This window comes from Panthera onca, chromosome F1 (genome assembly GCF_046562875.1).
Source record: "Panthera onca isolate mPanOnc1 chromosome F1, mPanOnc1 haplotype 2, whole genome shotgun sequence".
NCBI lineage: Eukaryota > Metazoa > Chordata > Mammalia > Carnivora > Felidae > Panthera > Panthera onca.
The window spans coordinates 27,687,296-27,703,496 of record NC_138355.1 but is presented as its reverse complement, the minus strand read 5'-3'; the positions used below and the strand labels follow the sequence as shown (position 1 = coordinate 27,703,496).

General features: G+C 45.7%; 1 protein-coding gene across 1 annotated transcript in view; it reads right to left on the bottom strand.

Moving 5' to 3' along the window:
* Positions 1 to 2,116: 2,116 nt before the first annotated feature.
* The window catches only part of NMNAT2 (nicotinamide nucleotide adenylyltransferase 2), a 147,694-nt gene continuing 133,609 nt past the window's right edge, over positions 2,117 to 16,201 (bottom strand). The window contains exons 9-11 of the mRNA XM_060643751.3: positions 5,744 to 5,845; positions 5,539 to 5,606; positions 2,117 to 3,367 (exon numbers count right to left, since the gene is read on the bottom strand). Of these exons, the coding sequence (XP_060499734.1) occupies positions 3,265 to 3,367; positions 5,539 to 5,606; positions 5,744 to 5,845 (273 nt within the window). The 3' untranslated portion in view covers positions 2,117 to 3,264. The remainder of the gene's footprint in view (positions 3,368 to 5,538; positions 5,607 to 5,743; positions 5,846 to 16,201) is intronic.

Sequence of the window (16,201 nt, the reverse complement as noted above, 5' to 3'; positions counted from 1 at the left end):
AATGAGGTACCAGGTAGCAGCACAGAACCCCCCAGAGGGCCACTCCTTGAGGTGAGAGTCACTGGCACAAAGGGTTTCCCTCCTGCCTGTTCAGCCACTTTCAGAAGAGCAAGAGGGATGTTTTTCATCGATAGGCAGGAAATGCCTAGGCTCCTGACCTCTCTGTTAACATGATCATTGTACCCCATGCGTTTCTCAAAATCTCTGAGCCATGCCAGCCTTGAGTTGGCCTTTGTAGGAAGAAGTGGGACCCCAGAGGGGGAAGTCAGGACCTAGAGGTCATCCTTGTGGCACCCGGGGCACTACTTCAAACTCTGAGTCATTCTAGTGCCAGCCTTTGCAGCATCACAGGCACAATGTCCTGCCCTGGACTGAGATAGGGGCTCTGACCTCCCCCTAGCAAATGAAGAATGGGGCAGGTTGGAGAATGGACAATTCTACCCAAAAGGAAATTCACATTTCCTTATATTAAAGAAAAGCTATTTTAATACAATCCCTGTGATCCACCAAGATAAGATCTGCCCCATTTCATTCCAGACATCTTTATTGCCCCTGTTGTTTCCCTGCCTATCCCCACATAGAGTGTACACAGCCAGCCCAGTTCCCTATCATCATGGGCTGTGGACCAAATGGGACTTGATCACAGAGCCCAGCAGAGTAACAGGGTGCACCAAAGAGACAAATGACGTCTGGGTTTTCTCAGATGTGCTTATGTAGATCCTCATAATAAACTCTAACCATAGAGAAACTCCACATCCTTAAAAAAAATGCCATGTTGCCCTAGGGAATTCAGTTCCCTGTTTTCTTTTCCTGGATTAGGACCGTTTTGCCCAGAAAAAGCCTCTTCTGTGTCTCTCTCTCTAGTATCATCTTGAACATTCCAGGTCTTTCTTAGCCTTCCATAAAACAATCCTTTCTTGGATTCAGTGGGTCACTTTTTGGGATTTCCTCTAAGTTGTTGAGATCTCTTGATTTCTAAGGGAAACCTAGCTATGGCCTTCCTCCCTTCCCTCAGGACTGCCATATACAATGCCCTATATAGGAGCACCTGGGTGAGACATAATTTAAAAGAAAGATGCCAGATAAAGGCTGAAAAGTGTAGAAACCACATGCTACCTGGTCAATATCATGGGGGAACTAGAGGGACAGAGAGAATGGGGTGGGATGACCTAAGGGTCAGGGAAACAATATCCTTTTGCCAGGCTCTACACTTGCTGTGTAACCTTGGGCCAGCCATTTAATCCAGTGGATCTCTGCTCCCTCATCTTTTAAAGGAGAATGTTGAATTAACTAATCTCTGAAGTTGTGGGGGTTTTTTTCCATTTATGATTTCATGAGCCTTAACCAAACACCGAAACCCAGGATTAGAATCTTCATTCCCTCCTCTGGAGATTATTTTCATAATCCAAGAGGAATAACACCCTCCTAGATGATGCTGTAACATGCTCTTCTGTTGAATCCTGTTCCTTTTCCTGGAGGCCATTGAAGAATGTCACAGATGTGAAATGTGTGCTGAAGAATGGTGTCCCTGATGTCAGCTCACCCCTCCCGGACCATAACTGGCACTAGATTTTGATAAAATTATCCAGCTCCTTGGAGACCCATTCCATGAAGACAACCAGAAACCCCAGAGCCAGAGACTAGATGAGAGACACAGAGCATAAGAGAATAATTTTCTTTTGGCTCTCGAAACAGGGCCTGAATGAGACCTGAACAACTAGAACAGTCTGTCAGAACTGTTTCCAGGAGCAGCAGACAAGGTAAGAAGTTAGAAAAAGAATGAAACAATTTAGTGGTTCTTGATGCCCTCCCCGCCATGACCTCTGTTCTGTGAACCCATTCCCCTGCCAGACACGTTTCCTCAGGCGATGAGTGTGGTTTCTGGGCTCTGCAGGAGATATGAGTAGCTCAAGAAACAAGGCCGAAGTAGTGTGTCTCCAGAAGAAACTGACCTCAGGCACCAGCTATGTCAGCACAGCGAGAGTAGGTGAGAGCCATCAATTCCATCAGGGCAACAAGTTGCTCTCTCCTTGGCCATCCTGGACTTCTAGCATGACAAAAACATCTCCCAGCCAAACAGGCAAAAAATAATTCCAATTAGCAAAGATCTCTAGGGTTGAGTGAATTCCTAGCATGTTTTATTTCAGAAATGACTGCATTGGTAGGATTTGGCTTTGAATATGTGATTCTTTTTGGAGGCAGGGATGTAGCTAGCTATGACCTCCAAGGGCTTAGGTGGTGACCTGAAGCTTCCTTGGAAATGCTGGGCTGGCAGGGAACCCACTGTGCCATCAGTCACAGTCCAAATGAGAAACTGTACAAATGCCACCAGGATATGACAATAGACTGGCTCCGTGTGATCACAGGCCCAGAACATCAGGAAAATGATCTTCTAAAACAAAGGAAACAGACTCAAACTCTTCTGAGAAACCCTACTATTCCCAGATATGCCTCCCAGGTTTCAGAACCTGGAAGCCTCAGTCCCGACCCTAGACTGTTGCTGTGTGTGGGTGTATGGGTGTGGAGGGTGTGAGTGGGTGAGTGGGGGAGGGAGTGTTGGGAAAGTGGAGGCGGCCTGGCCTCCTTTACCGGGTGTGGCCCTCACCCACATACTGAGCGCTGAGGCTGGTTACAGTGTCCGATCAAAAGGGAGGTTAACCCCACAGGAATGCATTGAGACTACAAACATAAAGAACCACGCAAACGGATTTCATCCAAATTCTATGAGGAGTGAACAACAAAACAAAACAAAACAAAAAACCCAAAAACCAAAAACCAAACCAAAACAAACAAACAAACAAACAAACAAAAAACCACACCAAAAAAACAAGAGCAGAAAGAAAAAAAGAAAAGAAAGAAAAATAGCCCTTCATGGTAAAGGGCATGCTGGGAAGGCGAGAGCCAGAGCCGCCTCCCCAGAGCATGCTGGGAGGACGGGCCCCGGAGCCGCTCTCTAGAGCATGCTGGGAGACAGATACCAGCACATCTCTAAGGACTGCACTCCCCCCACCTCCCACCCTATTCCCTCACCCACCCCCGACCCGGAGACTAGAGGAAAGTCTGTCCAAAGATGACTGCTGAATAGGGTGTGCCGTGGTTCTCTGCAGGCCCCCACACCGTGGAGGGTTGAGTCAGCAAGTGGGGAGAACAGTCAGGATGAGGAGATGGAGCAACAGAGAGGAAAACGGGGGGCTGACAGAGACTGGAGGGGCCAGTGTGTTGGCGGAGGACGAGGGGAGAGTGGAGCCCAGCGCCGTGTGGCTGCTAGCCCGAGGCATTGATGTACAGCTGGCTCTTGAGAATGTAGTCGATGACCGGCTGGGACAGGTAATCCACGACATGGCCGTCCCCGTGCTGCAGGGCCAGCCTGGATGAGAAGAGATGGTCGTCAGAGGACACCCTCCCTGCAAGGCAGGAGGACTGGCCTGCCCCTTCTCCATCAGAGGAAGGGTTTACCCCACATCCCGGTGTCTGCCTCTGCTGGGCTCCATAAATGGCTTCCCTATGGGGGGGAGAGCTTGCTTGTCCCAGGATCCCTCCCACACCCCGGTGACTCCATTTCACCCTGGCTCTGCCATTTCCTAACTGAGGGGCCTGAAGCAAGTTAATTAAGCCTGTCCTTCAGTTTTCTCCCCTGTAAAATGAGGGTAATGTTTGGGCCTATCTCCTTCAGTTATCAAAAGGTTTTGAAAAAAATAAAAGGATTGAATGCATCGTTATGCAAAGCCTTTAGAATAGTCCAAACACACAGTAGGTATTTCAGTGTGTTAGCTATTCTTATTTCACTCCTTTGTGTTTTTCTGCATTCATGAAAATGAATCTCCTGATTGACCACTCCTTTCCTTCCTACTGGAGTCCTGACAGAGAAGAAGATGACCTCTTCTGAGCCCCTTCTCACAAGCCCTGGAGGCTGTGGAGGAAGGCAGTACCAGGTACGAAAGCGTTCTGGTGATACACTTTGGTTTCTTCACAGCTGTGCTCCAGACTTGGTCTGGCTGCTTCCATTCTCTACTCATATGATGGTCTTGGGAATGTCAGGCCCCAAGGAGCTATTTGGAAAAAATGCACATACTCCTCCAGATATCGAGATTCTAAAAGGCATCTGAGCCCTGCCCTGTGAGACCTCTTCAGAGGCTGGCTCGTTGCCTTTTCAATGCATATACTGTCCTGATCTTGCAAGCAAGCCAGGTCCCTGAGTGGCTCCCTGAACAGTTCACAGGGAACTTCTTGAAAAAGTGGTCTGTATCTGTGGTTTCCAAATGCTAACCCCAACTTGATCAGAATCACCCAGAAAGCAAATTCCTAGGCCCATCCACCATAAATTCCGATTCAGTGGGATTGAATGGGACACAGGAATTTGTGTGCTCGTGTAAGTTTGAGGGGTAATTTTATTGTGCAGCCATGTTTGGAGCCAAATCCTTCTCCTCTCCCCTCATTGGCCATTGCCATTGGGTTTCAGCTCTCACCTCTCAATTTGATGCTACTCTTTAAGTATTTACACATGAGCACATACTGTCTCTTTCCCTGGTTCCCTTGAAGGGAGGTATAGCCGTGTGACTGAGGCTGAGCCAGTGGGATGCAGGGGAAAGTGATCTGCACAACTCTGAGTCACCTTTTTAAAGACCAAGTTCCTGCCCTTTCCAGCAGTCATGGCAGCAGCTGTGGACCCACAGATAGGGGCTTCACATCGAAGAGGTCAGAGGTCAGTTTCTTTTGACTTCAGTAAGAGGGAAATAAACATTTTCTTAAACTGTGACTATTTTGGCTCTTTTTGTTATCGCAGCTTAGCCTATACTCTTATTAATACAGTACTTCATAACTACCTCACACTAAAGAGTCTCAAATTAAAAACATCCCCTTCCTCCCACAAACCAGCTAAAACTAGTCAAGGACCTGCTCCCCTTTAAAAGTAAATGACTAGAGGGGCGCCTGGGTGGCTCAGTCGGTTGGGCGTCCGACTTCAGCTCAGGTCACGATCTCACGGTCCGTGAGTTTGAGCCCCGCGTCGGGCTCTGGGCTGACAGCTCAGAGCCTGGAGCCTGTTTCGGATTCTGTGTCTCTCTCTGCCCCTCCCCTGTTCATGCTCTGTCTCTCTCTGTCTCAAAAATAAAAAAAAACGTTAAAAAAGTAAATGACTGGAGGGAGGGGCACCTGGGTGGCTCAGTCCGTTAAGCATCCGACTTCAGCTCAGGTCATGATCTCAAGGTTCATGAGTTTGAGCCCTGGTTCCCTCTCTTTGCTGACAGCTCAGAGCCTGGAGCCTGCTTCGGATTTTGTGTCTCCCTCTCTCTCTCTCTCTCTCTCTGCCCTTCTCCATCTTGCACTCTGTCTCTCTCTGTGTCTCTCAAAAACAAATAAATGTTAAAAAAAAATTTTTTAAGTAAATGACTGGGGACAAATACATGAAGTCCCCAAAGAAGGCTGAATACCAGGCAGCAGGGTGTCAGCAAATGTAAGGGTCAGCTTGAACTGAGGAAAGTTGTATAAAACTTGTGAGCCCATTTGACCAAGTTCCCTCTGGCTGTTTGCCAAGCGTACCTGCTCTTGGTTGAGCTGACAACAGACATAGGATGGTTGATGTCATCCTTCACCACCATGATGTTGTTCTGGGGATAGAGCAGAGAAAGCAGGTTGCCAGTCCCTCACACTACACTCCGTGGGTGCCCTCATTCCTCCAGACCCCAGGCCTCTCAGAGAAGGAACACGCCACAGAGCTACAGCAGCCAGGAGATGAAGGACTCACTTTGTATTTGCGGAGTATTGAGGAGTGATTCATGATCCGATCTGTGTCAGCTGCGTCCCGGGGCACCACCACAATCCCAAAGTCCCCCACAATCACCTCCATCTGAAAAAACAGAGAAAGCATCCTTTGATGAGACCATGACTCCAGCGCCTACTAAGGAACTCCTTAGCAGGTGGAATGATCTTTCATGTGGAACCGCAAGCTTTAGTCTTCAGCTTGCCTTCTCAACTCTACGAGTCAGCTGCTTCAAGTAACAACCTGTAACAGTGTTCGTGGGACGAGTGGGAACTTCACCTGGCACACAGAAGATGCTAAATAAATACCTCCAGACTGAATGAATAAATGTACTCCTGCATGTCTGGGCAAGACCTCTCCAATTCCTGAGGCTCCTGCTGAGTTCTTTATACTGAAGAGTAATAGGAAGGACACATAGTCCGTACGTGGTAGACACCCTCACAGGCCACAGGTCCCGCTGCCCAGCAAGTGCACCCCAGCTCCCAGCCAGACTACTCAGAAGGATGGAATGCTCCCTCGCTCACCCATGTCAAAGCTGCTGGGGGCTTAAGGGTGGTGAAGAGCACGGAAGGGCTTGGAATGCCTGTGTGCCCACAGGCAGTGATAGGAAGATTATTATGGGGTCACTTCTGAGATCAGCCTCTGATAAATGCTTGCTCCCATAATGAGAAATGAAACCTTTTCATTAAAAAAAAAAAATGTTTTTTTCTGGTTACAGACACAGTATAAGCTTGGGAAATTCAGGGGGTAAAAATCAGCCACAATCACACAATCCAGATAACTACTCTTAACATAGTGTATTTCTGCCCAGTGTTTCCTTCTTTACAAATAAGTGTATATATCTACAACTGGATTAAATTGAAAAAATTAATCATTTTCCTATACTTTTCATTTAGCATTATAACGTGAGCATTTTTCACATTGTTAAAAATTATTTGAAAACATTAAGTTTTAACAGTCTGTATACTTCATTATCTGCACTATGCTATACATGACATTAAACCAATCTGGTATTATAAAATGTGTACAGTTATGTCTGATTTTTTATAAGTATACATAACACTTTGTTGAAGATCTTTATATATAAATCTTTCTACCCTTCTTAATTGTCTTAGGATAAGAAGTAAAATAATTAGATTAAAGCATAAAAACTGATATATATGAACATATTTATGATGCATGATATAGATGAACATATCTCACAAACATATTTCAAGCTCTTGAGACATATTACCAAGTTGCTTTCTGGAAACTCATGCAAATTTTTATTTTCAAAAAGCCTGAAAGTTACAGCATTTAATAGACTTGGGTCTAGCCCAGGCATATTACTGTTTAGATCTTGCCAGTTAAGGATCCCAGATGGGGAAAGAAGGGAGGGGGAGACAGGTTGCTTTTAAGCAGTGCAGCTCATTGAGTAAGACCTGCTCTGGTGGCAAGGGACCCAGGTCTTCCTCCTAATAAGTGCCACAAAAACAGACATAATGGAGCACTGTGGCCACTTCTCTATCAGACAATTTCTGTATAAGCAGAATTCTACTTCTAAGTCTAATTTATTGATTATGGTTGAGTATGCACGTGCACGCCCGTGCATGTGCACACGTGTCCTTGGGTATTTCCATCCACCTTTACCCTACTTCTCCACTGCTTACACCTGGAGCTATAGTCACGGCTGGAACTCTGATGTTGCTGAGACAAAAAGCTGGTGGAAGGTACCCTGAGAGGGAGGCTGTGGAGAGAACTTGGAAGCTACCTATACAGCATCAGAGCCCCCATTGGGTCGGGCCATTTGGAAGATAACACAGCCTTACACAGCATGCTGCATCTCCCGGTAGTGTTCAGATTGGGCAAACTGGCACCACGCGTTTGTCCTATAAACCAGAACGTTAGGGAGAGGCCGGGCAAGGAGTTGGAGGTAGACCCAACTACTCAGTAGGTAACCCAAGGCACTGGCTTTCAAATGTGGCTGCAAATTTGAATCACCTGAAGAGCTTTTAACATTGTTGAAGCCCAGCTCACACCCAAGATCAGTTAAGTCAGGATCTCTGGGAATGGGACCCAGGCATCAACAGGTTTTTTTTTTAACTTCTCAGGTGATTCCAATACGCAACCAGCCTGAGGACTGGTGGTCTAAGTTCCACTTAAAACTTCAGGGAGGGGCGCCTGGGTGGCTCAGTCGGTTAAGTGTCCGACTTCAGCTCAGGTCACGATCTTGCGTTCCGTGGGTTCCAGCCCTGCGTCGGGCTCTGGGCTGATGGCTCAGAGCCTGGAGCCTGCTTCCGATTCTGTGTCTCCCTCTCTCTCTGCCCCTCCCCCGTTCATGCTCTGTCTCTCTCTGTCTCAAAAATAAATAAACGTTAAAAAAAAATTAAAAAAACAAAAAACTCCGGGGAAGTGGTAGTGTAGAGAGAGAGAGAAAAAAAAGAAGGGAGAAGAGGAGAGGACAGGAGGGGAAAGAGAGAGGGGAAGGGAGGTGGGGGAGGGGGGGAGGGGAAGAGGGGAATCCATCCAAGTTGGTGTACATGGACCTTCCTCAACTGCCTGGCTATGTAGTTGCTTCAAGATACCTAGTGTACATGGTGTAATACCTTCAATTTGATTCTGAGAACTTGGTAGGTGTTCCATATATGATGCATGAAATAATGGGGCTGTTTTAAGTGAGCATTCTCATTAAAAGCATGAAACCTTTCGTTCGGAGTGGTTCAGAGTGGAGTCGGGCCTCACGGGGGATCACCCTATGGGTGACATTAGTGCAGCTGCTGCTTCCCACTCAGGAACTAATGATCTGAGCACTCAATCAGTAACAGTGCCAGGTGGCTCAGTGGGTGGCAAGCAGATGGAGACCTTGCTGCTTGAGATATATTCTTTTTCCAGAAACAGGTGGCAGGCCTGCCCCCTGGGGATCCCAGACGGGGCAAGGGAGACAGGGTCTACAGGACAAGACACAGCTTAACCACATCCAAGCCGCATATCTGCAGAGGTTTCGGTCAGAGACTGCAGAGCTTTTCTGCAACTTTGGCCAGACCCTAGGGCACTGGGTCTAGAGCGTGTTTGTGTGGGTGTGCATTTGGGGGTGGGAGAGCTGTCACACGCTAGAGTTGGTGAAGTGTACCCTCAGTCCCATAGGTATCCATCTTGTGCAGGGACTTAGCTGTCCTTCCCATGCCACCCCCAATCCCTGCCTCCTGTCTTCACCTGGCCTCTCTCTCTCCAGGAGACCAGGAGACAAGGAGACCACCCTCTGCCAGTTGCCTCCTACCTCAGCAGCTGCAATTTTGGGTCTCCCTATGCTGGTTCTTTCTCATATCACGTACCTTGACCCATTGGAGTCCCCCCAGGCCTCAGTCCTTGGACCTTTCTCTCTCTCTTTTTTCCTATCTATACTTACACTCTTAATGATTTCACTCAGTTTCACAGCTTTAAAGACTGAAGGCTCCCAAATTAATACCTCCAGCACAGACTTCTCTCCTGACCTTCAAACTCATATATCCAGCAGCCCTTTCAATATGCCTATTTAGATGGGGCATCTCAAATCTAAAATGTCCACAGGCCCCTGAACCCTCTGACATCAATAAGTCAATCAATCTTCATACCCCCCCAAAATGCATTTCCTATATTTTTTTCATTTCAGGAAATAGAAACTCTCTTCTCACAATTGCTCAAGCCAAAGCCTTGGCATTTTCCTTGATGGCTGTCTTTCTCTCACATCCCACATTCCATCTAAAAGGTAATCAAATCTGGGGCACCTGGGTGGCTCAGTCAGTTGAGCGTCCGACTTTGGCTCAGGTCATGATCTCGTGGTCCATGAGTTCAAGCCCTGCATTGGGCTCTGTGCTGACAGCTCAGAGCCTGGAGCCTCCTATTCTGTGTCTCCCTTTCTCTCTGCCCCCTCCTTGCTCATGCTCTGTCTCTCTCTGTCTCTCAAAAATAAATAAATGTTAAAAAACCTTTTTTTTTTAAAGGTAACCAAATCAATTCCATCTTCAAAACAAATCCAAGAATCTGCTTATTTTTCACCATTTCCATCAAGTATATCCTGGTCTAAGCCTCCTTTGGTAGGTTAAATAATGGCCCCCAAAGATAACCAGGTCCTAATCTCTGGAAGCTGTGAATTTTATCTTATAAAGCAACATATATGCAAATGTGATTAAGCTAAGGATCTTGAAATTATCGTACATAACCTAGGTGAGCTGTCTAATGGCAATAACAAGTGTCCTTACAAGAGGGAGGCAGAGGGAAATTTAACACAGAAGAGAGATGATGCAAAGAGAGAGCAGAAGATTTGAAGATTTTCCATTGTTGGTCTTGAGGATGGAAAGAAGGGGTCATGAGCCAAGGAAGACAACCAATGCAGCTCAAGAAGCTGGAGAAGGCAAGGACAGATTCTCCCCTGGAGCTTCTGGAGGGAATGTGACCTTACCAACAACTTGGGTTTGGCTCAGTGAAACCTATTCGAACCTCTGGCTTCCAGAAGGGTAAGAACATCAACGTGTGTGGTTTTAAGCCACCAACCTGCAGCAACAGAAAACTAATTCATCCCCATAGCCTCTCACCTGGATTGCTCAGGTCTCCTTGTTTTTCTCTTCCCTTTTTCAGTCTATTCCCAACAGCCAGACTAAAAGTATTAAAATAGATCATGCTGCTCCTTGACTCAAAACTCTTCACTTAAATATCACCTTCTCAATGAGACCACACCATTTCAAGACCACGCTATGTACACAGACCCACATGCAACCCACACCTTCACAGTCCCTACACCTTCCTAGGTTTCACACCCCTCCTTAGCCTTTGTGTCCATCTAACATCATACACACACACACACACACACACACACACACAGATACACACACACAGTTGTTGTTGTTTAACCTTATTTTTGTCTCTTTCTCTCCTATAAAGGTAGCCTCCGTGAGGGCAGGGAATTTTGTGTGTTTTAGTCATCACTGTCCCAAGGGAAAAGAACCTGGCACCTCAAACATGCTTAATAAATGCTGTTGAATAAGTAGATTCCTGCAGAGTCTTGTCTGGCAGCCATCTCTGAGGCATTAACCGATAAGGTCTCCCTGTCTCGGGATCCGGCAAGGAGCCCATGTTACTTAATGGGAGTTCTGGAGCCCCAAAGAAGTTATGTGAAAGATAGACTCTCACATCCTATGATAAGTAAGGGTGAGCTTACTTTTGCAGACTCCTAGACTTGATCTGATTGGTCAGTAGAATCACCTGGGGGAGCTTTAAAACTCACAACAAAAGCAGATCCCCCAGCTCTTACCCCAGGGATTTTGATATAACATGTCTAGGATGGGCTGTAGCCCCTCTCTTCACAAAGCTCCCTAATCCTTCTGATGTGCACCAACCTTTGGGAAATTGTTGCTGTAAATCACATGAGCAGTTGCCTAAACTGCTAGTTCTCTGGCCTGGTTTGGGAGGAGGCCAAAATGAGATATTCGTGAGACAAGCACCTCTGAGGATTCCAGCAAAAATGAGGAGGTCACCCTGTGCCCTAGGGAGTGGGGGTGGTTGGGGCTGACATCTGACCCCAGGAAACAAGTTTGCTCAGGCTCTCCCTGCCCAAGAAGCCTGCAGGAGTGTGCTCAGGCCCCTGGAATGGAGCTGTTATTCCAGCAGGATGTGACCAATGTCTCCTGTGTGTTCATGAAGAATTCTCTGCAGGTCTTGCCTTGGGGGTGGGGATGTGGGTGAGTAGCCAGGGTAGCAGAGCTGTCTTGGTTGGCAAGTCCCTTTCCCGATGGTGACCAATGTGATCCCATACTGCCACAGCACAGTTAGCAGGATCAGGGTACAATCTCCCCCTACCCCCGGCATGGAGTGGCCCTCTCAGTGTAGCTCTGGTCTGTCATGTCTGAGGTGGGGGTCTGTGACATTCATCCTGTTTCAACTTCCTGCTCTTGGACACAGCTTTTTGATTATATCTTTTCATCCTCTGGTCAAAGGTTCCCCAGGAGAAGCAGGGGTGGGGATGGAGAGAGGAAGTGGGAGGAGGCAGACTCTGCTTCCCCAAATGTGGGGAATCTGAAGGAAGGATATGAGACATGTTGAGGCAGGAAGCAACTTGGCCTTGGGAAAGAGAACACTCATGAGGACCCAGGCGGCAGATCTCCTAGAAGGGATGTGAACTTCTCCAGGAGACTGAATTTCACGATCTGTACTGTTGGATTTGGGGAATGCTTTGAGTTGGGGGTGCCCTGTGTTCTTAGCCAAGTACTTTTCCTGGGCACCAAGGACAGAGTGTTGAACAAGACAGATATGGCTTCATCTCCTGGGTCAATCACTATCTAGCAGGAGGCATTAAACAAAGGATTAATTATTTCAACCATATCCCTTGCTATGAAGGACAAGGGCAGGTTACTATTGAGTGGCTAATATCTTCTAGTGGTTAATGTCTAATGGGTAACTGGTAAAAGTTTGGGCCGTATCTCATGGTGAACTTAAACTATCTTATGGGCTAACCTCCTCCAATCAACCTGTATTCAGGTGCCCTTTCATTCTTTCATTCAACAAACTGTGTATATGGTGAACGGGGCACTATCCTGGTGTTGCCAAATAAGACAGGCACGTATAGTGTACTCACACACCTTACCTTCCAGTAGAGAGAGACCATAAACAAAAGTGAAAATAATAAAACATGAGGTGGAATTAAGTACAATATTGAATGTAAAACAAAAATGATCTTCAAGCTGAAACCAAAATGACAAGAAGGGGCCAGACTTAGAGACACCTGGGGCAGGAGCACTCCCAGTTAGCACACAGCCTGCAGCCCTGAGCTGGGAAAAACTATTCAAAAATAAAACAAACAGGTATGACTGAGGCACAGAGAAGTAGGAAAAGCAGACAAGGACCAGAGATCAAAGATGGGATTTCATTCCAATTGCAAACAGAAGCCATTGGAGTGTTTTAAACAGAAGGCTTAACTTCCATTGACAATAGGATCCAATGTACATTGATTTACCCAGGCAAGCCTACCTGGTTAGATCCTCTATAGTATCATTCTGAAATCAGGGTTCAGAATCCTGACCATCTCCCCCAAACAGTGCTCTCTTCTGTAGGTACAGCACATAGGTGACTTGGGCCCACTTGTGTTTCTTCTTCAGATGAGGATGTTCAGGGATGAACATGGGACACTCATGGATTTGAACCCACTCTGGTCTGCTTTAAAGGCTCTTTCTGCCACATTAAACCTCTTCTAGATCCATTTTCTAAGACTTGCATTTTAGCAACTTGAAACTTTTTTGGTTTGAAAATATATTCTCTTATTTTTCCTCCAAGTTTATCATGGGCCATTCTCAATTCATTACTCTACAATGCCCTCTGGAGTATAGAATTTTGTATACTTCCAACTGGGTTGCAAAAGATGCAAGGAAAGATGTCCAGCAGAAGCCACATGGTGGGTTAGGAGCTTCTACAATATGCCCCACCCATTTCAGTAAAGAATCCTCCACCCTTTGGGAATGCAAGCTGGTGCAGCCACTCTGGAAAACAGGATGGAGGTTCCTCAAAAATCTAAAAATAGAACTACCCTACAATCCAGCAATTGCACTATTAGGCATTTATCCAAGGAATACAGGTGTGCTGTTTCGAAGGGACACATGCACCCCCATGTTTATAGCAGCACTATCAACAATAGCCAAAGTATGGAAAGAGCCCACATGTCCACTGATGGATAAATGGATAAAGAAGATGTGGTGTATATATATATACAATGGAGTATTACTCGGCAATCAAAAAGAATGAAATCTTGCCATTTGAAACTACGTGGATGGAACCGGAAGGTATTATGCTAAGTGAAATTAGTCAGAGAAAGACAAAAATCATATGACTTCACTCAGATGAGGACTTTAAGAGACAAAACAGATGAACATAAGGGAAGAGAAACAAAAATAATATAAAAACAAGGAGGGGGACAAAACAGAAGAGACTCATAAATATGGAAAACAAAGTGAGGGTTACTGGAGGGGTGGTGGGAAGGGCGATGGGCTAAATGGGTAAGGGACAGTAAGGAATCTACTCCTGAAATCATTGTTGCAGTACATGCTAACTAATTTGTATGTAAATTAAAATAAATAAATAAGTAAGTAAATAAATAAGAACCCTCCACCCTTGTTCTGGCCTCTCTTCCTCTCTGGAGGGAAATCAGGGCAGAGGTTAGTATGCTCTGAGTTGAGAAAGTGGGAAGGCATTTCCACAATGGTTCTCTTAAGGGCAAATGAATGATCCTTCAGAGGGGTTTCCCAGAGGAAATTATCCCCATCCCCATTTCCAATTTGACTGGGGGTGTGGGAAGGCAAGAGATTCCAGACTCAAGTCAAAAGCTTGAACTCCAAACCAACATTATCTTTCACATGAGAACCAGAATCTCCCATGGTAGGAGCTAAGCCTCCTACCCCTAGCCTGTAAATTCGGCATTGGTTTTTATCAGTGTGGGGGCCTAATTCCCCGGGGTGGAAGTGTCCATCGGGCTTCCTGGCTGGAGCTGGACGGTCTGATAAAAACCATCTGAGCCTGAAAGACCAAATGTTTGTCTTTGCTCTATTAGTCCTGGAGCCCTGGGATTTCTTCTGGAGTGGCTAGTGCCCCAGGCTCTTCCTCTGTTTATTTTCCTTGGTTGTTTTCCCATAGCTGGTGGATGTAGGAAGCAGTTGGCCCATGACTCGTTGGCTGGAAAAATGTAGGGTATAGCCAATCACAGGCTAGAATGCTGGGTTTCAAGAAGTACAAAAAGAAAGAAAAAGAAAAAACAATTTCCTATCAACCTACTTCTGGTGCCTACTGTTCCACCTTTAGATTTTCATTCCTTCAGGTCAATTAGTAGCTGTTGCTCATTAAAAAAAATTTTTTTTAATGTTTTTATTTATTTTTGAGACAGAAAGAGCATGAGCAGGGGAGGGGCAGAGAGAGAGGGAGACACAGAATCTGAAGCAGGCACCAGGCTCTGAGCTGTCAGCACAGAGCCCGACACGGGGCTCGAACTCATGAACTGTGAGATCATGACCTGAGCCGAAGTCGGACGCTTAACAGACTGAGCCACCCAGGCGCCCCAAATGTTGCTCATTTAAAATGCAAATAACATTCAAAAGCAACTAACACATTTAATCATTAAACTTAATGATTTTGCCTATTTGCTGAAAAGTCAAAAACCTTTCTCAAATAAAGACCAAGATAAACCTTCTATTTCAACCAGCCAGAACCATCTCCCCAGAAGCTCTTGTTCCCACCATTAGATCTTTTACAGCCTACTCTCAAACCGAAAAGCCCTTTCTCTTTCCACCCACATAACACAATCCTGCCCCTCATTCAAAGCCCAGCCCAGGTGCTCCCCTCTTACAGCCTGCCATGAATTATATATATATATATATATATATATATATATATATATATATATATATATATATATATATAATATATATAAAATTCTTCTCATTGTCTGTCTTTTATGGATTAGGGATCTGATGACTTGTGTGAAGTTGGGCTCTGCTGTTTAACAGCTATGTGGTCTTCGACAAGTCACAATCCATGTGAGCCCTGGCATTCACACCTGTACATGTGAATGGAGATTCCCCTTCACAGGAGTGTGTTAGGGGTTGACTGCACTAATCCATGAAAAACAGTCGAAGTGTTTATGTGTAGCTCCCTCACTAGAAAGTAAAGTGCACACGGTGGGGAACTTTGTCTATTTTGTTTTCTCTGCTCATTCAGCCCGAGAACAATGTCTGGCACTTGGTAGGTACCCAGTGAATATTTTAAAACCAATAGATGAATAACAACCATCATTTATTGAGTGCTTACGAGGTTCAGGAACTCTTCTAAACTTTTTACAATTTTATTTTATGTAATATAAAAAACTGATATAATGAAAAAGGTATTTTTAGACTGCAAGTGCCTTAAGGACAAATAGCATGCTTATATTAGTACTGGGCACTCAGTAAGTATTCACTGCAAGATTGATTGAAGGAAAGAATGCTTAAATTGGAATTAATTTGCCAGCCTGCCTTCCATCATAATATGATGGACAAAGAAGCTGACAGCATAAGAGCCCTAGACAATGGGTTTTATTTGGGGGAAGGGAGTGAGTATAATTTCCTGGTCAGAAATTTCCTGGTCACCATCTATCCTTTGGCCTTGACTTCCCACAGATCCTGGTCCATGCTTGGATACCTGCTTTGGTGCTGGTGCCTGGGTGTGGCACAGCAAAGATCAGGTCCCCTAAGGGGAGACTCTGTAATAAAAACTCAGGGATGGGATGGGCTCAGGGGCTATGGGGCTATGGAACATGAGTGCTGATCCCCAAGTCTGGCCCAGGAGCCTGGATCTTGAATTCTCTCGGGAACCAAGAATGAAAAAGCCAACTGCCAGGCTGCACAAGCAGTTCTTTTGTATTCCATGGAGAGAAACTTGATGAATATGTATGGAATCTTCTCCCCCTGGAATGTA